General features: G+C 41.7%; 2 protein-coding genes across 2 annotated transcripts; one reads left to right on the top strand and one right to left on the bottom strand.

Annotated features, from left to right (window-relative positions):
• Positions 1 to 5,147: 5,147 nt before the first annotated feature.
• On the bottom strand, positions 5,148 to 6,224 carry LOC110558651 (trace amine-associated receptor 7a). The gene has a single exon (XM_060373312.1). The coding sequence runs from the start codon at positions 6,222 to 6,224 to the stop codon at positions 5,148 to 5,150; it is 1,077 nt and encodes a 358-aa protein (XP_060229295.1).
• Positions 6,225 to 17,833: 11,609 nt separating this feature from the next.
• On the top strand, positions 17,834 to 18,994 carry LOC110544569 (trace amine-associated receptor 7b-like). The gene has a single exon (XM_021630501.2). It carries the CDS (start codon positions 17,834 to 17,836, stop codon positions 18,992 to 18,994), a length of 1,161 nt encoding a protein of 386 aa, XP_021486176.2.
• Positions 18,995 to 23,721: the final 4,727 nt, after the last annotated feature.

The raw sequence follows: 23,721 nt of genomic DNA on the forward strand, positions 1-23,721 counted from the left end.
GAAATAACTTTATGGCTCCTGCCAGCATTCTGAGATTTATTCATTAATTAATTAATGAATGAACATAGGAAGTGGATATCTGTAACTGGGCATAAAGTAATAAAAAAAATGCATGTGATCTCTATGAGCACAAGGCCTGAGGTCTTGAAGATGAAGCAACACTGAAACATAAGTGGAGAGCTGGCCATGTGACTACAGCCCCTGAAGGGAAAAGACAGTGTTCAATCGTGGCATACGATTGCCATAGCAATCGTAAGGACAGGCACACCCAGGCCCAGCAATCTTAAAATAGGGTTATGCAAAGAGCTGCTTCAGTATTTGTACAATTCTAACTAACTAACTAACTAACTAAACTTATACATATATACATATATATATATGTATATGTATGTATATATATATATTTCTGTCATCTAAGCTCGGTAGAGGGATGCAAGCTAACTTGTGCCTTCGTGTTTGCTAACTTAGTAAGGAGCACTTCTCCCAATGCTGAGGTGAGATGTAACTGGAGGCTCTTTCCAAGGCCTCTAAAATTCTTACACAACTCTGACTCTCTAATGCTGTCCTCCAGACCATCTCTAGTAAATAGTTTAGCAATGTTAGGAAAAAGTCTCCATCCCCATGGGTTTATGACTCTAATGCCCAGGAAAGGTTTCTTAGGCAAACTTTTGGTTCTTACATCAGATAAAGTTTTTCCTCTCATTTATGTTCTTGAGCTTTAGTTGGGTCCTTCAAGACATTCTTATCATTAGACCATCTCCCCTGTGACTGTATGTGTGAAATATTCCTCATTATGACCAAAGTAAGAAAAGGAGGTGATAATGACGGCCCATGGTCATGGCAGAGTACAGACAGAGGAGTGTTAATGAGAGGAAGTGTCTTCGTCCTGTCTCTGTGGATTAGAGGCTGGAGGTAACCAAACACCAGGAAGGTCAGAGTATTAACCTGCAAGTGAAGAACCCTGGGCACTGAGCACGTGCAGCCAGCTTGTCTGCTGATGGTCTCAGAGGCTCCCTGAGTTAGGGCATGACTAAGTCAACTTCTCTACATCATCAGCTGGGGCTCACAAGTGTTCCTCTAAGTGTGTGTTAACGGGCTGTGGGAGCTTGGAGTAGGGTAAGAAGTTATACGAAACCATCCCCCCACCCTTCCAAGAGCAGGTCAGCAAGTGTTTCCTTCTTCGTCTGCCAGACAGCCCTCAGGTGTCACACACACTTGTCTGGTCACTATGTGCGCCAGAAGCATCAATCTTCGGTTGATTGATTTCGGTTACGGCTTCAGCCCACACCTACGTGAGGATGTCTACCCTCAAAAAGCCTGGTTTTAGGCAAAGAATGAAAAAAATTCTTCACATACACACAAAGAAAGCATTAAAAAAAAGTTCTCTTTGGGTAGCCTTGGCTGTTCTAGAACTCAGAGACCCCTGCTCTGCCCCTGCCTCCTGGGTGCTAGGAAGGTATGTACTACCACATCTGGCAAGAGTCTCAATTGTAGTATAGTCCTAACAATATTTCTAAGCTTGAAATGTCTGTGCTAGAAGTTGCGTTTACTACTTCCTTAATTTTACAGTGACCTATGACATACGTTATGTGGTCATGTACCTAACATGAGTCAACCCCCACCACCACCCTGTCCTCACCATGTAGCCCTGGGTGCCCTAGAAATCACTACGTAGACTAAGCTGGCCTCATACTCACAGAGACCTGTGCGCCTCTGCCTCCCAAATGCTGAAATTAAGGGCATATACCACCACACCTAACAGTGGATATGTATATGTCTGTATGTTTGTGTGTGTGTATATGTATATGTTTATATTTATATGTATATATAATATATATTGTGATTGCCTTCAAATCATCAGGCTTTATGTGGAGAACAAACTCCTTCCTGACTGACATTCATTCATGGTGATGTCTGAGAGGACTATACTCTTAATAAGGATCTCAAGCAAATAAAGGACCTGTTTAAAGTACCTCCCCCAAAGAAAAGTGATCAAAAGAGAGGGAAAAAGAAGCCAATGAATCTTCTATGGAATTTTCTGTGTTTCTATTGCTGAGCTATAAGAACAGGGGAAGGAAGATTGTCTGCAGCAACCTTCCACTTAAGAATAGCTTTAATGGTGAGGCCATTTTACATCTGTAATGTATTAAGTTTAAACTGTCCTATACCTAGAGACATGTTCACACTTCCTAGTCAGATGGAGGGCCGACTAGCTCTCATGACTCAGAGACCATTCTGTGTGGTTTTCCTGAATATCTGGAAAAGGTCGGGTTGCATACCAGGAAATCTCATTCAATTTTAAAAATCAAAACAGTGACGTATCAGGTATTACTAAAGCCTATTTCAAATTCCACATGTTTGATCACTCCATGATCAAAAACATACACTTTATTGGTGAAGTCATCCTTAAAGTGTAACAGTTTTATTTCTGGGTCAGTATTCAGATCTGATGTTTGTATGCTAAAATACCCCTGTGGCAGGATCTAGGCAAGGGCCTACCTGAAAGGATGCTCTCCTGAGATGCCTCCCATTTCTGCATCACAAGGAAGCTTGGAGCACTCGAAGGAATCTGGGGAGTGCACCAAAGTCTTGCATGGGGACTCATAGGAGTAGAGACTGATAAAGTAAATCACTCTTGTAATTATCTGTGTAAGCATTTCAACCTTTAGCATTTGCAATAGTGGAAATGCCACACACCATCTGCAGATCACTTAGCAAACCACTTGAGCACACAGTTTCACTGATATTACTTCTGAAATCGTATTGGATTGCCTCCCCCTCCCATACATGTAGGTGAGAGGAATCAAATTGATTGAAAAACCAGAGAAAGGAATCACACAGGTTAACATGCACAGCAGGAGGTGGCCACAGGGCTAAGAGCTGTTCTTTCCTTACCCGGTTTTAAAGGAAAGATGTTAGAACATTCTGGATTTAAAGGAAACACACATTTATTTAGCAAAAATCCATTGGCTGATTGCTATACTCGGCACACAGTGTAAGGTCCCTGGCTGGAGCATGTGGAGGAACAAGGAAAGGACACGAATGTCCGTGGGTCACTGAGATGCAGAATGCAACACAATCTGGAGGATAAGCAGCCTGGGTCCTAAAACCCGGGCTACAACACCAGAAGGCTCAGAATCACTTTTGTCTTAAGCTTTTGTACACTGGGCCCTGGCCAAGGTGCTGTTGATCCATAAGCCACTGAACGGACATGCAATTCACAAGCATGGTCGCCCTGTTCTTTCTAACAGCAAACTGGTATCCATGGAGAACAACTTAGGATTTGTTCTCTCAACTAATCTGAGGATGGATAAATGGAGTTGCCTGTGCTAGTCTGGTTGGAGAGAGGCTCAAAGATACTGAAGGGTCAAGCTGTATAAAATGTAATAGTCAAACAGGACGGGAGTCTACCATAGAGGTTCCTCTGAAAGACTCTTCCTAGCAGTGTATCAAAGCAGATACTAAGACTCATAACCAAACCTTGGGCAGAGTGCAGGGAATCATATGAAAGAAGGGGGAGTTAGTAAGACCTGGAGAGGATGGGAGCACCACAAGGACCAAATATATCTGGGCACAGGGGTCTTTTCTGAGACTGTTTCTCCAACCAAGGACCATGCATGAATATAACCTAGAACCCCTGCTCAGACATAGCCCATGGCAGCTCAGTATCCAAGTGGGTAAGGGGAACATAGACTGTCTCTGACATGAACTCATGGTGGGCTCTTTGACCTCCCTCCCCCTGAGGGAGAAGCAGCCTTGCTAGGCCACAGAGGAGGACATTGCAGCCAGTCCTGATGAGACCTTATAAACTAGGGTCAAATGAAAGGATAGGAGGACCTTCCCTATCAGTAGACTTAGAGAGGGGCAGGGAGGAGATGAGGCAGGGAGGGTGGGATTTGGAAGGAATGAGGGAGGGGGTTACAGCTGGGATACAAAGTAAATAATATGTAATTAATACCAAAAATAAAAATTATATATATATAAAAACAATGGAATAACACATAGTAAATATAACAAATTTCACAGAAGTAAAAAAAAAGTAATAATCACAGTTTTCTTTGATGTGCTGACAAAGCTTGTGTTAATAAGCAAAGCAGTTTATTTGACTAACAGGTTTTTTTTTTTTTAACCTTAGAGGAAAAATATCTTGTACAACACAGGTATTTTTTAATTAAAAATTATGGTTGAGAATATTGGTGGATTAAACGCTTGTATTCCTTTAAATTAGTTACATCTTCCAATGTCTATTTTATCTGTGAGTCTCACTTACACTATACATCATGACAATTGCTTTGTTCCACTGAAATCGAGTCCATAAATACATTGTACTTCAAAGAGCTCTAAGCAAATTGACAACAGTGTCTGGGGCTCTGTGTCCTTGGTGAGTAAAGAAACATTTAGAAGTAAGCTTCTACCCCCCTGACTCTGAGGATCTGAACACTCATTTCAGGGTTCTAAGTACACGAGTGGGTGTTATCACTTATGATGCTAGTTTTTGTTATTGTTGCAAATAACGGAACTAACATTGTCAGTAATAAAGATATGCCTTGATTTATTTTTCATGACTGAAGTTATAGTTGGTGAGGCACAATTCTGAACTTAGGTTTTCCTCTGACACCTACGGTTTCCTTCTGCAACTAAATTCTATTAAAAAAACCACAGATATGAATGAAGACATGTTATGTCCAGAGATTGAACTAATATGAAAGGGAAAATGCTATACATACATATATATACATATATATATGTATATATATATATGTATATATATATTCCATATATGGATAGAGAAAGAAAGATTGCGTGAACATGTACACTCACCATTTTTTCAAGAATACTACAAGGAAAGGTTTACTAATCTATGAAATATAGGGAACTCAGAACAAAACTAGGCAGAACAAGAGCACAATGATAAAAAGTGAAATGTGCTTTCAATCCTGCCATTCTTGGATTCTGTCCTGTTGGAACCATTACAATCAAATGTTAACATTGTGTTTGTTAATCAAGGAGCTATTGTTGCTGGATCTCCACATTTCAGTCACAGCTGAAGCTTAACTCCTCACTTTGCGGGAGTAGATCTGGACCCTCAGTTGCAGAGGTGATGCTATGCTCTGAATCTCTTTGTCATCCCCAACTAAACCAAGAATCTACTCAGGAAACAAGTTGGTGGTGGAGGAATTCCCTCTCAAGATTCTGCCAGTGACAATCATTCTGATGGCTTTTCGAAACCAAGGATAAAAGAAAGCATAAATCAGAGGGTTCATGGCTGAGTTATAGTAAGCAATCCAAACTAGTATTTCATACACATACGTGGGTGTGATGAACCCTAGGAAGGCATCAATGATGGAGTCAATGAAGTATGGCAGCCATGAGAGGAGGAAGGCAGCCACTGCAATTCCCAGGGTTTTGGCTGCTTTCCTCTCCCTCTTGGCCACCCTGTCCTTGTAGCTGCCTGGGGCCTTGGCTCTCTGGTCACTCATCTTCTCAATCTTCTGAGCCTGCTGTTTAGCAATGAGGAAAATCTTAGAGTAGACAGTTACCATGACCAGCGTGGGGATGAAAAATAACAGAAAATTGATGAAGACCCAGCTTTGGTTGACTGCGATTTGACATCCGCCCACACAGGTGAGAGCACTGACTAAGTCCTCCAGCCCAGCTTCATTTGCCCCTGAGTAAAGGAGGGAAAAGCTGTAGATGATGGACAGGAGCCAGGAGAAGGTGATGCACTTGCCAGACACAGATGCAGTGAACCTGGCAGGGTAGCTCAGGGGGTCACTGATGGCAATGTATCTGTCCACAGAGATGAAGCACAGGTGGAAGATAGAAGAATAACAGAACGAACCTTCAAAACAAGAATGGAATTTACAGTAACTCTCCCCGAAATACCAGCAGCCCTCCACAGACCTCACCGTGCTGAAGGGCATCACTGTCAGCCCCACCAGGAAGTCGGCACAGGCCAGGGATGCCACCAGGAAGTTGGCAGGAGAATGCAGCTGCCTGAAATGGAGAATTGACATCATCACCAGGAGGTTTCCCAACACAGCCAGCACAGCCCCAGAGCCAAAGACTGCATAGAGGATGAGGCGGGGGCCTGGAGAGTATGGGCTCCTGACACAGGATCTGTTCAGGTTCTCATAGCACAGCTGGACAGATGTGGCAGAGAGCAGGTCTTCTCTCATGATTCTGGGCTGATCCCTGAGAAAATTGTCATCCAATTCGTCCATGTATGCTACTCCGGTTTTCAGAAAATCCTCAGAAAAAGATATAAAAATATGTCAAAAATTGCTACTGCTTGTCTGTTTCTTGTACCTATAAGTTGTTTCAGCCATGCTTAGGAATCTATTCATGCTTTCAGTACATAAATTAATGCCTTCATCATAGAAAAGCTGTTAATTTCTACCATCATTATTTACTCCCTAATGTTTAAGTTGTAATTTTCATTATTTTATACAATGCTATTTCTCTCTATTCTCTCCTGTGCTTCTGAATTCTGTGAATTCTGAATTATGTGTTTCTCATACTGGAGAAACAAACATGTGCCTTCCACAGTGCTCTGTTGTGTGACGCTTGCTTGCGATCACCTTTTATTGGCCATACTCCTCTAACTGCCCAGACCCAAGAGTGCCCAAAACACACCTTCTCTGCTGGAAAGTAGCTTAATGACTGCCAATAATGAAAGCCCTGAAGACTGAATCCCTACAGTGCAAATGGGCAGGCAAGACACTTTTCAGCATGTCTTATGTTTATGCCACAACTAAATTCACAGCCATTTAATTTTTGATGACATCAGACCTTTTCTGGAGATGCGAACAATACCTCCCTGAAGAGATTCCTGTTTTGCCTTTGTAAGCCATGCCGATTTTCTTATTGTTTAAAAATCGCCATTGTGTTTGTATAAGAACTTTTATTAACAATTCTTAAATTGACTGCCTTTAAATGTCTTCAGAAATATCTTTTTGCATTACAGTATTGATTTTTATTAATGACATAATATGTTAAGTAGTATCAGGAATTACATGGTTTAAGATCTGGAATGCTACAGGCTTAGTTTTAATAATTCTAACTTAGAATAAAGGGAGAATAGAATGCAAATAGAAAAGAAATAAATATAGGCACTCTAGCCCTGTACTGGTAGCACACACCTTTAATCCCAGCACTCAGGCGACAGAGGCAGGTGGATCTCTGTGAGTTCAAGGTCGGCCTAGTCTACAGAGTAAGTTCTGGGACACAAAGAAACCCCCCCCTCTCTCTCACACACCCACACCCACACACACACACAGCCACAAAAAATTAGTAGCTCTTAAGTTTTACTTGTTTTGTAATGGGAAATTTTGAAAAGAGTGTATGTTCAATATCTGTTTTCACTCTAAGTGTGTGAGTGTTTAAATGTCTGTCTGTGCACCACGTGAGTTTTCCGGGTGCCTGCAGAGGCCAGAGGAGGGCATCAGATTCTCTCAGAGCCGGATGTTTTTGGCCTCTTGTGGGGGTGCTAGGAACTGAATCAGGGTCCTCTGTAAGAGCAGCATTTGCTCTTAACACCTAAGCCATTTCTCCAGCTCTGGAATATGCGTTTAAAATAAAATAGACAGAATGTAGAAATTTTAATCTGGCTCCCCTTTTAAGGTTTGCATACAATAACTTTATTTATATACACTGTGCACATAAATGTTTACATCTGAGTGAAAAGCCTGAGAAAGATGAAAATATAATTTTAATAGTGGCTTTTAAATGAGTGTTTCATAGGCAACCCATATTTCATATTTCACACTGATCATGAGAGTTGTGTGACGAGGCTATTGCACAGATTTAATTCTCTTGGTTATACATGGGCATTCTTTGGACAATGACAGTTCTTCTCTTCTAGTATTTAAAAAATCATTTCTGTTAATTCTTTGACATGTATTCATGTCTTATGAACATCATCACCCCTCCCAGATCCATTGTCCCATCATTCCCCAACCTTCTGTTTTCTCTTTTCACTCACCCATCGAGCCCAATTAGTGCTGAGTTTGGCTAAATTTTATCTTAGTAAAATTTCCTTCTCCTCCCAGACAGAACTCTTGAATCTTTTCCTTTCAGCCTATTGTCTGTCTGTCCTGTCTGTCTGTCTACCTAACTATCATCTATTCACCCTACCCCTCTATTATCCATTTTATTCTTTCTTTCTTTTTTCTAATTAGTCTCTTGATGTGTTGTCCAGACTGATTCCCAAGTCCCAGGTTCTAGGACAGTCCTCTTTCCTCAGTTTCCCCAGTGCTAGGACCGTAAGTATACATCACGGCACTCAGCTTTCATCTTAGTCTTTGCTAAGATTTTTCTGATGAATGACATCTGGTCATTTTCCAAAATCAGTGTTGATATTGAGATATGGTGAATTATGTAAAAACTGTCATTTCAAATTTTCTTTACTAAACTTAAAAAATTCACTTTTATCAGTACATTTGACTGCGTTCAACCCTCTTTGTTAAATCTTCATAGAATATTGTCATTTTATATTTGTTAATTTTGTATTAGAGAAAAAAACATGTTTTGAGTTAATTTATTTTGAAGAAACCCAATCTATTTTCATAGTCATGTCAGTCATTTATGTATTTTTTTATTTGAGTGAACTGTTTACATTACTACTGAAGTCATTTTTAACAGTCCTTATTATATTTATTTATCCATTTATTTACTTATTTGTGCACGCGCGCGTGTGTGTGTGTGTGTGTGTGTGTGTGTGTGTGTGTGTGCGTGTGTATGTGTGTGTGCTCACTCATTTTATTTCAGGACAGGTTACTTCCTATGTTGAGATTTTTGGTTTTGGTCTTTTTCAATATAGGGTTTATCTGTGTAGCCTGAGCTGTCCTGGAACTCACTCTGTAGACCAGGCAGATCTGAACCTCAGAGGGCTGCCTGCCTCTGCCTCTGGAGTGCTGGGATTAAAGGTGTGCCCACCACAGCCAGCCGACGTTGGCACTCTCCTATGTGAAGTTTCCTGGAGGGCCCTCGAGCAAGGCTGGCGCAAGCAACACCTCTCTGCACTTTCCTTTTTCTCTTTAATGTTCCAGTGGCTTTTACTCTTCTGTTTCTCTTTGATTACAGTCGTTGAGTCTGTAGCCATCGCTCAGCCTGCTCTTTAGTTTTCATTTAATTGTGTTGAAAAGCACTCTTGCCAGGCCTGTCCTTCTCTGTGGTGCCTCCTGGCCCTTTGGTTGGCGTCTTGACCATTTTTCTTATTTGCATTTTTTTCAGACTGAATGCACCCTTTATAGTAGATTTCAGCTGCCACGAATTTTTCTTTTTTTCTTTGAACACTCATGAGTTTCTCAACGTTCTGCTTTTCTGGTTAGCCAAGCAGTATCTCTAATGTTCATGGCGTAATTGGATATATTCAATTAGCAGCATGATTACAGTTGAGGGGTGGCCTCCAGACTACCACTAAGCTCCCAGAGATTCAGCACCCAACCTGGTGTCCCCAGATGGGAAAGGCGTTTGGTTTTTTCCCCAGCAAGAGTGAGCAGGACATCTTTGTCTGTCTGTGCCTGCTTTATTTTTCCCAATCTGTTGTCTTCCAGTTCACCCACTTTCCTGCAAATGACAAGATTTTGTTCTTTACAGTTGAACACTACGCCATTGTGGACACACACCGTGTTCTTAAATCTACCCATTTGTTAGTGGACATCTTGGCTAATTCTTTATTATAGCTTTTGAGGATGAGCTATAAAGAACATGGGAATCCAGAGTTTGTGTGTATGTTCGTTTCATATTCTCAGGCACACTCCTAGGATCTGTACAGCCAGATCAAATGGTGGTTCCACTCTTCAGGTTTCCTTTCTTTTCTGTTCTTTTCTTTCTTTCTTTCTTTGGTTGTTTTATTTTTTTAATCACATTTATTTATTTGCTTGCTTATTAGGAAGTTGGCATGTGATTTGCCATCATACATAAGGATACTAATCCCCTATTGGGCAATACTTGTTTAAGATTTTCTCCAAGGTATAGGCTGTTAGATTATGCTACGGCTTGTTTCTGCTGTTTGCAAAAGCCATTTAATTTAATGTAATCTCACTATTAAATTCTTGGGCTTAATATAAACTATTTACTTTATCTATCTATCTATCTATCTATCTATCTATCTATCCATCTATCTATTTTAATGTGGTCTCACTGTGTATCCCTGGCTGACCTGGAGCTATGTAGACCAGGCTGGCCTTGAACTCAGATCTGCTTGCCTTTGCTTCCTCAGTGCTAGGATTAAAAGTGTAAGCCACAACATGTGGCTTAAGCCATTTGTTTTAGAGAGTGATTTCATTTCTAATTTTGCCTGTGTCTATCAGTCTCTGTGTGGACATGGGCATGTGAGGGTAGGTAGCTGTGGAGAACAGAAGATAGAGTCAGGTCACCTGGAAATGAAAGTAAAGAGGATTGATTCACCCAATGTAGGTGCTGGGAGCCAAACGAAGGTCTTCTACAAGAGCAATACACACTTTTAACCATTGAACCATCTCTCCAGCCCCTATACACATTTTTTTTTTAAAGGAAGTTCTGTAGTTGAAAATTATTGGTCTATTTGGCTAAAGCCAAAAAGAAGCCAAACTTTACTTTTGTGGCAATTTATAGACACCTTACTTGTGAGCTGGCTACATTTCAGCTACTGCTGGGTGACCTCCACACCCCTTATCCTCAACACCCTCAAAAAAACTACAGCAAATTCAATCTCTAACTTCAGGAGACCTTCATTTTGTCAACCTACACTCCCCGTGAAAGGAAATGGCCATAGCTCTTGAGTCTGAAACAGGTAAGAGAAGCTGGTTTTTCTTCACGGGCTGTACATTGTAGACTCAAAAGACACCAGTGGAGATGTATAGTGGCTTATGGTGAGTTGTTAGGCATGAGATTGAGGGAATCATAGCACAGACAAAATGGCCAAATGAAAAGGGCATCGAGATAAAGGAGATATCAAAATCACAAATATATAATTAGCTGAATGAAGAGAAAAATTCAATCAATAAGGGAAAAAAATGTCTCAGAAAAAAACCCTGGGCCCAGATTTTTTTTATTCTGTTGCTCTCCTTGTGGAGCTCTTGTCCCCTCCAGGTCTTTCTATCTCTCCCTTCTTTCATAAGATTCCCTGCACTCTGCCCAAAATTTGGCTATGAGTCTCAGCATCTCAGCATCTTTCTTAGGAAAGAAGTGGGAAACAGTAAGATCTGGAGAGGACAGGAACTCCATAAGGAGAACAACAGAACCAAAAAATCTGAGCACAGGGGTCTTTCCTGAGACTGATACTCCAACCAAGGACTATGCATGGAGATAAACTAGAACCCCTGCACAGATGTAGCCCATGGCAGCTCAGTCTCCAAATGGGTTTCCTAGTAAGGGGAACAGGGGCTGTTTCTGACATGAACTCAGTGGCTGGCCCTTTGATCGCCTCCCCATGAGGAGGAGGGCAGCCTTGCCAGGCCACAGAGGAAGACAATGCAGCCAGTCCTGATGAGACCTGATAGACTAGGGTCAGATGGAAGGGGAAGAGGACCTCCCCTATCAGTGGACTATGGAAGGGGCATAGCAGGAGAAAAGGGAGTGAGGCTGGGATGGGGAGGGGCTAAGGGAGGGGGCTATAGCTGGGATACAAAGTGAATAAACTGTAATCAATAAATAAATAAATTTAAAAAATAAAAATAAATTAAAAAAGAGAAAAAAAGAACAAAATAAAAATCATGGGATACCAGGTGAAAGTTCTCACTTGGGCTCCATATGATTAACAGTAGTTTGTACAAGCTCCAACCCTGACACCCACAAGCATGGGTGAAAGCTCAGTGTTCAGTGAAAGTGTCAGAGAATAAGCGAGACAGCTGAGATTGTTGAGAAAATTAAACAGGAAAGGGACTTGCTGAAATGAGTGGGATATACCTCACAGCAGCATCTACTCCTGCTGGGACCCATGGGAACTAAGTGTTTCAACTGTCTTCTTCCAAGACAGTTTGAGAGAAGTTTACTAAGTGTGTTAAAGCACTTATAGCTTGGCTTAAGGAAGCCAAATCTCCTCTTGAAGGAACCACCATTCAGAACTTCCGTGCTTTTCACACTGGATTGACAGCCCTCCAAAGAAGTGACTAGTCTCTTCTCGTGTTGGGACTAAATGATTCCGCACAAGGTGGACCCACGCGGAGCCTCGATAACGCAACTCAGACACAGGGCTTAAAAGGAAATTCAACAGAAAATCAAAATGTATAAGAAATGAGAAGAGATACCAGAACTGAAAAGCAAGTTATGAGTTTAAAAATGCAATTGCCGCATAAAAGCTGAGTCAGAATCGTAAGGAGGCATCAGTGAACAACAACAAAAATCAGTGAGTAGAAGATGGCTGGAGAAAATCTGCAGGACAGAAGAATTTGGAGGAAACGGTCTGAGTTTTACGGAAAAGAAAAGAAAAGATGTAAATGGGAACAGTATGCCCTCCAGGAGTGTGAAGCAGAATGAACGAAGAATAAGGATATTTTGGAAGCCATTCGATTGACAGTTCTGGGAGGGTGTGAGATGCATGCTGGTTACCTGGATGTAGGAGGTGGCTGAAGCTGCTCGCTAATGGTCCTAGTAAAACAAAGCCAGCTGCATTACTCCATCGACTTAGGCCTCGTTATTAATAGGATCTCTGTGGGGGGCAATGTAGAAATCCAGCCATGTCTTAGCCAGACTGATTAAAAACTGTAAGAGAAAATCTACAAGCAAATTTCTAAGAAAATAGTACAGTGTCAGTTTGGCTCTGAAATCATTCTGACTGCAGAAATATGGGGTGACTGTGAAGCGATGTAGTTTGAATAAGAAGTACAGAATTGATGCACCAACCAAGGACCATGTATGGAGAGGACCTAGAACCCCTGCTCAAATGTAGCCTATAGGCAGCTCAGTCTCCATGTGGGTTCCCTAGTAAGGGGAGCAGTGGCTGTCTGTGACATGGACTCTGTTTGATCATTTTCCCCTGGCAAGGTGGTCTTGTCAAGCCACAGAGGAAGAGGATGCAGGCAGTCCTGAGGAGACTTAATAGGCTAGGGTCAGATGGTAGGGGAGGAGAGCTCCCTCTTTCTGTGGCCTAGGGAAGGGGAATGGGCAGAAGAGGGAGGGAGGGACCAGGAAGAAAGAGGTAGGACTACAATCTGGATATAAAGTGACTAAATTATAAAAAAATTAAATAAAGAAAAAAAGTGCAGAACTGGGAACTGGAGGGATCTCTCAGAAGATAAAACCATGTACAGCCTTTGCAGAAGACCTGAGCTCAGTTTCCAGCACCCACCTCAGGCAGCTCCCAACTGCCTGTAACTCCAAATCCAGTGGATTCAGGCTTCCTTGGGCATAGCACATGCGTATGCAGAGACAGCCCCACACACAGACACTTATGTAAACCAGTTGTGGACCTTTCACTCCAGATTTCATGGTGGGGCAGAGGCAGATGGATCTCGAGGGCTCACTGGCCATCCTGCCTTGTACATGAGGGCTGGAAAGCTCTGGGTTTAGCTAGAGACTCTATTTCAAAACTAAGGGGAAGAGCAAGACAGTCAACTTCTGCCTCAGGCCTACGCACCACACATGCCCACACAGGGAAAGCCTCCAGTCATGATATATGACCTTTTTTTTTGAGATGTTCTCACTCTGTATCCCTGCATGGCCTGGAACTTGCCAGGAAAGTGTAGACCAGGAGCTTAGGTGTTTGTATTTTATATAAAAGTGAGAATATCCCTCATTTTCTCTCTTTTCTGTTGTCAATAATAGGTTTTATCATTGATGTTATTCTATCCAGCTCCTAAAAACTGTCTTTTGTAAGATTCTTTTACTCTTTACCTGGAGTTATGTATGCCCAATATCATAATTTACAGTAATGTTGTTACAGTAATGTTGTCTTTATTTGCTACAACCACTAATATTCTATAATGTTGATAATAAAACACCTTGCAAGGTAAATAATGCATAGAAAGGGAACAGATTATTTAAAAAATAGTAATGAAGTGTAGGGCTGTTTAAAAACTCAAGTAAGTTACTCATAACCTTTGTGAAATTATAATTAATTCTTTTGGAAGTTCAAATATTAGAAGAAAACATTGGTTTTATTTCTTGGACAAAAATATTAATTTGGGATACTTGTCATAGAAATGGAAACTAAGGAAATGGATAAATGTTTGACCTGTAAAATTATGACCTATAGAAATTATGATCTATAGAAATTATACATTACCCCTGATTACATATATTAAAAAGTGATACTATGCCTTCTCAAATTCCAACAATTAAACCTATGTAATGTTCTTAAAATCTTAAACTATAAGCAAAATATCTCCAGTAATGAAACGGACAGTTTGCAGTTTGACAGAGAAGTGGAAATTATTTACTATCGTTATGTTTAGCACGTGCATGAATTTCTACATGCATGTGTGTGCTTGTTGAAGCCGACAGACACTGGGAGGCTTACCCAGTTGCACCCTCCTCATTCTTTCAGTCAAAGTCTCTCTGTTGAGCATATAGCTTGGTAATACTGCTGTTCTAGCTAGCCACTTGCTCTGCGAATCCACTGTCTCTTCCTTCTGGGCACTGGAATTACATGTGGGCAGCCATGTCCACCAGGCATTGACAAGGGTTTGGAGGGTCCAAATCCCCACTTGTGTGCTTCCTGCCAGAACTTTATTTTCTGAGAATCTCCCAGCCATGAAAGCACGGTTTTGTTTTGAATAGAGCCATAACCATAATTCAAAGTGTAGTACCTTTTTGTTGTTCTGATAGGCAAATAAAAAAAAGAAACTGTTTTGTATATTATTATTATGAAAAATAATAATGCCATGCTGACTACCTTTAAACTACAGAGAATGCCAAACATTGGGTGAAGCACGGGAGTCTATGGAAAAGAGAGAGAAAGGCTAAATGGGCCTAGAGGTGACAAAAGCTCCACAAGAAGACCATCAGAACCAATCAACCAGGGCCCAGAGGGGCCTGTGGAGTCTGAAGCAGCAATCAAGGACAATGCACACTCTGGACCTGGGTTAGTTAGGGGAGTGGGAGCTGTCTCTGACATGGACTATGTTGCCTGGTTTTGATCACTTCCCCCTGATGGGACTGCCCTACCAGGCAACAGAGGAGGAAGATGAACTCAATCCTCATGTGAACAGATGAGCTGTGGTGTCTGGGGGGGTGGGGGCTCCCTTATTCTTAAGAATAGGGGAGAGGGGATGTGAGAGTGAGGGTGGTACTGGGAGGAGAGGTGTGAGGGGCCTATGACTGAGATGTAAATTGAATTAATTAATAAAAAAATGAAAAAACTACAGGGAATACACGTGTTCATATATGGCGATGAAAGTAAAAAAATGTTTAAAAATCCTTAGACGGATGTTGATGTGAAGTATTTAAAGTATAATTTACAACTCAGTACCAAAAAAATAAGCAGCAAACCAAGTAATCCAATTAAAAAATGGGGAACAGAGCTAAACAGAGAATTCTCGACAGAGAAATATCGAATAGCAGAGAAACACTTAAAGAAATGCTCAACCTCATTAGCCATCAGGGAAATGCAAATCAAAGTGACCCTGAGATTTCACCTTACACCCATCAGAATGGCCAAGATGAAAAACTCAAGTGAAAACACATGCTAGAGAGGTTGTGGAGAAAGGGGAACCCTCCTCCACTGCTGGTGGAAATGTAAACTGGTACAACCACTCTGGAAATCTATCTGGCACTTTCTCAGACAATTAGGAATAGTGCTTCCTCAAGACCCAGCTATACCACTGCTAGGTATATACCCAAAGTTTGCTCAAGTACACAAAAGGGATACTTGCTCAACCATGTTTATAGCAGCTTTATTTGTAATAGCTAGAACCTGGAAACAACCCAGATGTCCATTAACGGAGGAATGGGTACAGAAATTGTGGTATTTTTACACAATGGAATACTACTCAGCAATCAAAAAGGAGGAAATCATGAAATTTGCAGGCAAATGGTGGGATCTAGAGAAGAAAATTCTGAGTGAAATATCCCAGAAGGAGAAAGACAAACACGGTATATACTCACTTATATAGACCTATAAGATATGATAAACATAATGAAATCTATACACCTAAAAAAGATAATCAAGAGAGCAGACATGGGGTAAGATGATCAATCCTCATTTAGAAAGACAGATGGGATGTGCATTCAACGTATGACAGGAGTCTATTGAGCGCATTTGAAAGACTCTAACTAGCAGTGTTTTTAAAGCAGATACAAAGACTCATGACCAAACCTTCGGCAGAGTACAGGGAATCATATAAAAAAAGGGGAGTTAGTATGATGGGGAAAGGATAGGAGCTCCACAAGGACCAAATATATCTGAGCACAGGGTCTTTTCTGAGACTGACATTCAACCAAGGACCATGTATGGATATAACCTAGAACCTCTGCTCAGATGTAGCCTGTGGTAGCTCAGTAACCAATTGGTTTCCCATAGTGAGGGGAACAAGGACTATTTCTAAAAGGAACTCAATGACTGGCTCTTTGACCTCCTCCACCCCCCCAAGGGAGGAGTAGTCCTGTTAGGCCACAGAGGAGGGCTTTGCAGCCAGTCCTGAAGATACCTGATAAAACAGGATTGGATGAATGGGGAGGAGGACCCCCCTTTCAGTGGACTTGGAAAGGGGCACAGTGGAGATGAGGGAGGGAGGGTGGGATTGGGAGGGAATGAGGGGGCGGGATATGGCTGGGATACAGAGTTAATAAAATGTAACTGATAAGGAAAAAATAAAATAAAATAAATGTTTAAAAATCCTTAGACAGATGTTGATGTGAAGTATTTAAAGTATAATTTACAACTCAGTACCAAAAAAATCAGTATTAAGAATGTCCAGATATTCAAAGGAAAAACTATTTCTGAGTTTAGGGAGATTCTATTACTGTCTTGTGAGAGGTAAAAAAATATTTCCAAGGTAAAAATGGAAGCACACAATAGCAGGCCACACATTTCTTCCACATTTGATCTTTGCAGTATCTTTCCAGTGATTCAGTTAAATCAAACAAAGCACCCCCCAAAAAATAACTCCTATGTTTTAACATCCTCCTTTCTTCATTCCATGAGCAAATTCTGGCAGTCGATACCCTCACCTTTCCAAATCAGAAATATTAAAGCTGAAAGTGGAGGAAAGTAGGTGTTCTCATGGCTCGGCATCCTATTTCTTTAACATAGACCAATCCTTGAAGGAAGAATGAATTTTTATGGAGGAATTTTGATCACCTCGGAGATGTGAGTCATTGGTAAGTTTTCTCACAAAGGGGAATGGTCATCTCTAATTAATGAATAAAATTCAAATTCTTGCTAAAGAATTGGGGCAGGAATAGTATCCAATCCCCCTGCATTATACAGAAAGGCTAGTTGTCAGTAGCAAATTAGAAGGGGAAAATCAACACCATGCTTACAACAAGCTCTCACTTGCCTCACCTTACACCATGGGGATTCAGTCCTAGGGAAACAGTCTTTGTCATCATTAGACTGCTTTCCGGGGTGCTAAGAGTGCTTGGAGCATTAATGTAGGTTAGTTAAATAAGGCTGAGAATACTAATAAAAGCTGAGATTCAAATGTGTGTTACAAGACACACTGGTGCTTGAGATGTGATGAAATATATTAAGCAGAGAAAACATTTTAAAAAGACTAAACAGTCTTTATATAATAAAGAAGGTTTACTGTGGTTTCGGAAGGAAATCATTTTAGTAAATGAAAATCTGAGTTGATGTCTGAAATCTGATGTTAAGATAGACAAAATGCATTAGCAATTGCACATTCTGTAGTTTGTTGGGGTTTTTGTTTTGTTTTTTTTCCCCCCTGAGGATTTTGAAATAGCACACATGGGGGCAGAGGGAGACAGTTCTTCCTGGGCTCAAGAAAACATCTTGAACAAAGATTTGCTCTCTGCTACATCTGTCCAGCTGTGCTATGAGAACCTGAACAGATCCTGTGTCAGGAGCCCATACTCTCCAGGCCCCCGCCTCATCCTCTATGCAGTCTTTGGCTCTGGGGCTGTGCTGGCTGTGTTGGGAAACCTCCTGGTGATGATGTCAATTCTCCATTTCAGGCAGCTGCATTCTCCTGCCAACTTCCTGGTGGCATCCCTGGCCTGTGCCGACTTCCTGGTGGGGGTGACAGTGATGCCCTTCAGCACGGTGAGGTCTGTGGAGGGCTGCTGGTACTTCGGGGAGAGTTACTGCAGATTACACACTTGTTTTGATGCATCATTCTGTTATTCTTCTATCTTCCACCTGTGCTTCATCTCTGTGGACAGATACATTGCCATCAGTGACCCCCTGAGCTACCCTGCCAGGTTCACTGCATCTGTGTCTGGCAAGTGCATCACCTTCTCCTGGCTCCTGTCCATCATCTACAGCTTTTCCCTCCTTTACTCAGGGGCAAATGAAGCTGGGCTGGAGGACTTAGTCAGTGCTCTCACCTGTGTAGGCGGATGTCAGCTGGCAGTCAATCAAAGCTGGGTCTTCATCAATTTTTTGTTATTTTTCATCCCCACGCTGGTCATGGTAACTGTCTACTCTAAGATTTTCCTCATTGCTAAACAGCAGGCTCAGAAGATTGAGAAGATGAGTGACCAGAGAGCCAAGGCCCCAGGCAGCTACAAGGACAGGGTGGCCAAGAGGGAGAGGAAAGCAGCCAAAACCCTGGGAATTGCGGTGGCTGCCTTCCTCCTCTCATGGCTGCCATACTTCATTGACTCCATCATTGATGCCTTCCTAGGGTTCATCACACCCACGTATGTGTATGAAATACTAGTTTGGATTGCTTACTATAACTCAGCCATGAACCCTCTGATTTATGCTTTCTTTTATCCTTGGTTTCGAAAAGCCATCAGAATGATTGTCACTGGCAGAATCTTGAGAGGGAATTCCTCCACCACCAACTTGTTTCTTGGTTTAGTTGGGGATGACAAAGAGATTCAGAGCATAGCATCACCTCTGCAACTGAGGGTCCAGATCTACTCCCACAAAGTGAGGAGTTAAGCTTCAGCTGTGACTGAAATGTAGAGATCCAGCTGACAGGTTCTTTATGAAATGTAAAGTGAATTTCTAGTTGAAATAAAATCAGATGTCCTCAGATCTAACCATTTTCCGCTGTGTTTTGTGCTGGTTAGTGCTCCATGGAATTTTGAATAGAACCATAAATACAATTCAGTAAATCTCAATAAGACTGAATAAGACTCAAGAGGCTCAGTGAGTCTCCCGGTGTCACCTGTAGGCTTCAATAGGCACACGCACCCATTCATACATTCATGGTCATTCATACACATACACATTCTGTCCATTCAGTGACCTGCTGTCTAGGGAGCGAGCACACCGAGGAAGGGTCACAGTCCTAAAGCATTACAAGTTATTATATGTTTAAATCAAGGATTTTTTTCTTTAATCGCTATGACTTGTAAATCAGCTCATCTTTCATTTTGTAGAGTTTCTAAAGGCTTGTACAGGTTTTCAAAGATGTGCATAAAGATGAAATTTCTTTGGATCCCCAACTAGAAGCCCCCTTTCCTGGTTTTGTAAAATTCTAATTGTTGGCTTCTGTTAAATCTTTTAAACCGCAAACTTGAATATATAGTCTTTAAATCCCAATGAAACTAAGAGACGTTTAGGGGGCTGTTTCTTGCTCAGGGAAGGGGGATATGTGAGTGTCTTTTAACTGAGGCCCAGATTTGGGCACTCAAAATGTGATTTTTTTTTAATGTCAGGTGTTTATGTATTAACTAACATCTACTCAGCTCCTTACAGAGGAAAAGAGAATTGGTGTCTTATATAGTAACATCTATTCAGTCAGGGGAATGGTCACAGTCCTGAAGTTTTACGAAGTAGAATATGTTTAAATCGAAGATTTAAAGATGATCGTTCTTTATACATGATGATTTATAAATTAGCTTATTTATTTTGTAAAGTTTCTAATAATTTATACAGGCTTTCAAGGATGTACATAAAAGTGAAATTAATGTGTTCAGAAGAAAAAAAAACCCACTAAGATAAAGGGCAAAATATGCAGTTAACCAGAGTCTGGAAAACACATTTTATTAGGATCCACAGATGTGTTTCTAATGCCCCCTCTCTGTAAAGATCTGAATTTCTTGTATATTTTCCCAGGATACGTCAACTGGGTGTTTTTGAGATGTCTTGCTTTATCATAAACTAGAGGGCAGTGTACAGCAGAGGAATAATCAGCCCTTCTATTCTGCTCTCTACTGTTTTATTTCAGACGAGAAGTTATGAAACTCCAAGCCTTAGGATGTAGAGGCGGCTGTGAGTTAAGAGCACCAGCTGCTCTTCCTGAGGACCAGGATTCAATGACCAGCCGGCCATGGCAGCTCACACCCAGAGATAGCTTTAGCGCTGTCTGTATGCCTGGCTTCCCCAGGCACTGCACGCGCACGATGCACAGACATATATGCAAGCAGAACATCCTAACATGCAGCAGACGAGACCTGAGCGCACTGATAGGTGACAAAGTTATTGATACATGTTGAAATGTTCTTGCTTGCTCTTCCTTTCTAGTTTCTCTGTTGGGAAACACCAAGAGTCCTTACTATTCACGTGTGTTGACTTTTACTATCAGACCTATTTTAAACTGAGAAAGTCATTCCTTAGGTGCAATCCCATTCCTGATTTTTATTGGAGACATGGAGTCTTCCCCTGTAGCTCAGGCTAACTGCAGGCAAGCCCCCTGCCTCAGCTTTCTGAACCGTGTGATTAGAGGCTTAAGCTATCACCTTTGGCTTATGTCCTATTTTAAAGTGTTTGAGGTCTGTCTTTGTATGACTGACAGGTGACTAACGACACTTCAGACTCTTTCATATCCCCTGCTCGTGGCTCTTGTGTTCAGACGGTAAACATCACCAGCTGCCTTCAGCTGTTAAAGTAAGAGTGGCGTATCCTGCCGCCATTGATCTGTAACCCTTCTCCTGCTGAGTGGCAGAGTAGACAAACAGACACTTTAGAGTAGCTGAAGCTCGCATCATGTGGTCCTCGCATCCTTTGCACCCAAAAGTAACTCTAATACTCAGTTCAAATACAACAAAAGCAGCAAACTCCTCTCTCAGTAGCATTTTGTGCTGTCTAGTTTTATAGCAACTTGACGCAAGCTAGAGTTACGCGAAAGGAGGGAACCTCACTTGAGAGAATGCCTCCATGAGATCCGGCTGTGAGGAATTTTCCTTGTTAGCGATTGATGGGGGAAGGCCCAGCCCTTTGCGGGTGGTGCCATCCCTGGGCTGGTGGTCCTGGGTTCTACAAGAAAGCAGGCTGAGCGAGCCATAGGGAGAAGCTGGTGAGCAGCAGCCCTCCTTGGCTTCTGCCTTAGCCCCTGCCTTACTTCCTGGCTTGTTTGAATTTCTGCCCTGACTTCCTTAAGTGAAGGCCCTTTACCTGGCAGTGTTGGCTGAAATAAACCCTTTCCTCCGAAAGCTGCCTTGGTCATGGTGCTTTATCACAGCTGAGGGTGTGTCTGGGGGGCGGGGGGGGACTGCAGGCTCCATTGGAGGTGCAGAAATGAACCTGGAGGAGGTGAGAATCAAAACTCGGTTCTGACTGGTTTCGTCAACCTGGATCAAACTTGGGGGATTCTGATACCAGTTGGTTTAGTTTTAAGCATATTTAAACACAACGGAATTTGGAAAAAGGTTTCCAGGCAACAATCCTTCCAGGTCCAGGCGCACAATAAAGCTTCAGATGGGACTAGGATCGGCAGGCCGAAAAGAACATGTGACCGTTCCACTACGGGTGGACTCTGTTAACTGGGAGCCAGAGAAAACGCTCAAGGGAGGGAAAAGTCTAGAGCAGACGTTCTGGGGGATGTGGTTGAGGCCCGCCTCTACAGATAGCAAAAAGGTCACCGGCTTTCCGGGTGGAATGCAGTTATTTTGTTCTATCTCCACCTCTGAGAAGGCGACCCTGTGGGTTTATCCTTCCTGGTTTCTGTGAATGCGAGGACCTTTGCTCCCCCAACACACAGCAATAGTAATCCTAACCAAGACACCTCTCAAACACACTAGGTAATTAATGGTAAGTAATTTTACCATCTCCCTACCTCGGTGGTTATACTTTTCTGAATATTTTTATATGCACTGGAAACTGAGCATAAATCTGAGCAATCTAGTGCGACATTAATCTCTTACAGTCTCATTTGTGCTGGTTTCTTTCATGAGCCCTGTTTCAGCGACCATTTATCGGGCTCTCCGGGAGTAAACTCACCAACTCTGGAACCGGAAGCACACAGGACAGGAGGAACTTAAGCCTTCAGAAGATCTCTCGTAAATTTGCAGTATTTGCGCTGTGCTGTGCACTGCTTTAATTACAGGAGCTCACTTGCTCTCCCCACATCCTGGGGAATCAGGCAGGACTGTCCCTCCGTTAGTGAGTGTCCTTTTGTCAGAAGAGGTCAAGTGTCACACCTAATGTCATCACGCTCAGACGTGAGCATACGCCACCCTGGAACTCAGAGAGCAAGGGGGACTGCTCTTCAATGTTCCTCCCATCACAAAGGAGATGACAGTCACTCATGACAAGTTTTTTTTAAAAACTTTTAACTTTATTTTCATCTAGTTGTTCGCTTTATGTCTCAATCGTAGTCTCCATCCTCCCATCCTCCTGGTCCCACCCTCCCTCCTCCTTTCCTCCTCCTAAGACCCCCCCCCCCCCATCGCTAATCCTCCCCAGCACTTCAGGTCACATCAGGACTGAGCACATCCTCTGATGTTCTTTAGAGCACAGGTTTTGACGCACATAAATTTCACATAAGTATTTCAAAGGAAAATATGATTTTAATCAAGAAAACTATAATTAGAGATCAATATGTGTATATGTATGTAATGTGCTTGTTTGTTTATGTATGTGTATATGTTCATGTATGTATGTATGTGTGCATATGTACATGTGTGTGTTTCTGTTTTTTTTCCATTAATTTGACCACCTCTGTTATTGATCTTTCAGATCTAATTATTAGGGTATTTCAGTGAGAATTTAGGAATAATGTAAGTAAAATTTTGCATTCAGTCAGTGTGATGTTTAGGTAGTATACACTGAATCAACCATTTGATTATTCCAATAAAAGTTGCTCCATCACTTATTTTAAAATATCTAGGCCTTGAGCCACATGGGATCTGACTCCTTCTTCTGTATTCTTCATGCTGCTGCTGCATGGTCCAGAAACTGATGTCATCTCTGGACCGTGCTCCACCCTCAGAACAACATAGATTCTGGTTGATCACTGCCTGCAATTTGCTCTTCCCATTTGGGAATATGGAGTCTGAGTATAAAATCTGGAATCAAGTGATGATATTTTGTTGTACATTTTCTTTTCTTATGGTACAAGGTGAAAGTATATTTTTATTTATTTGATTTTATTTTATGTGCATTAATGTGAAGGTGTCAGATCCTTTGGAATTGGCATTACAGACAGTTGTGAAGCTGCCATGTGGGTGTGGGATTTGAACCCGGCTCCTTTGGAAGAACAGACAGTGCTCTCTCTTAACCACTGAGCCATCTCTCCCTCCTGAATATCTTCATTACAGTAAATTTAAGTTTCTATAATGAAAGCCCACATATAGAATTTGAGCCCAAATAGGATATTTACGATGTACTAAAAACCCTAAGGCATCAGTTATTATTTATGTTGTGTTAAATGAATAAATGAGATATCTCAAAACCTGTGACAACATACAGTGGAGTATTTAAATTATCCTGAAAAAGTATAA

This window comes from Meriones unguiculatus, chromosome 20 (assembly GCF_030254825.1).
Source record: "Meriones unguiculatus strain TT.TT164.6M chromosome 20, Bangor_MerUng_6.1, whole genome shotgun sequence".
NCBI classification, from domain to species: Eukaryota; Metazoa; Chordata; class Mammalia; order Rodentia; family Muridae; genus Meriones; species Meriones unguiculatus.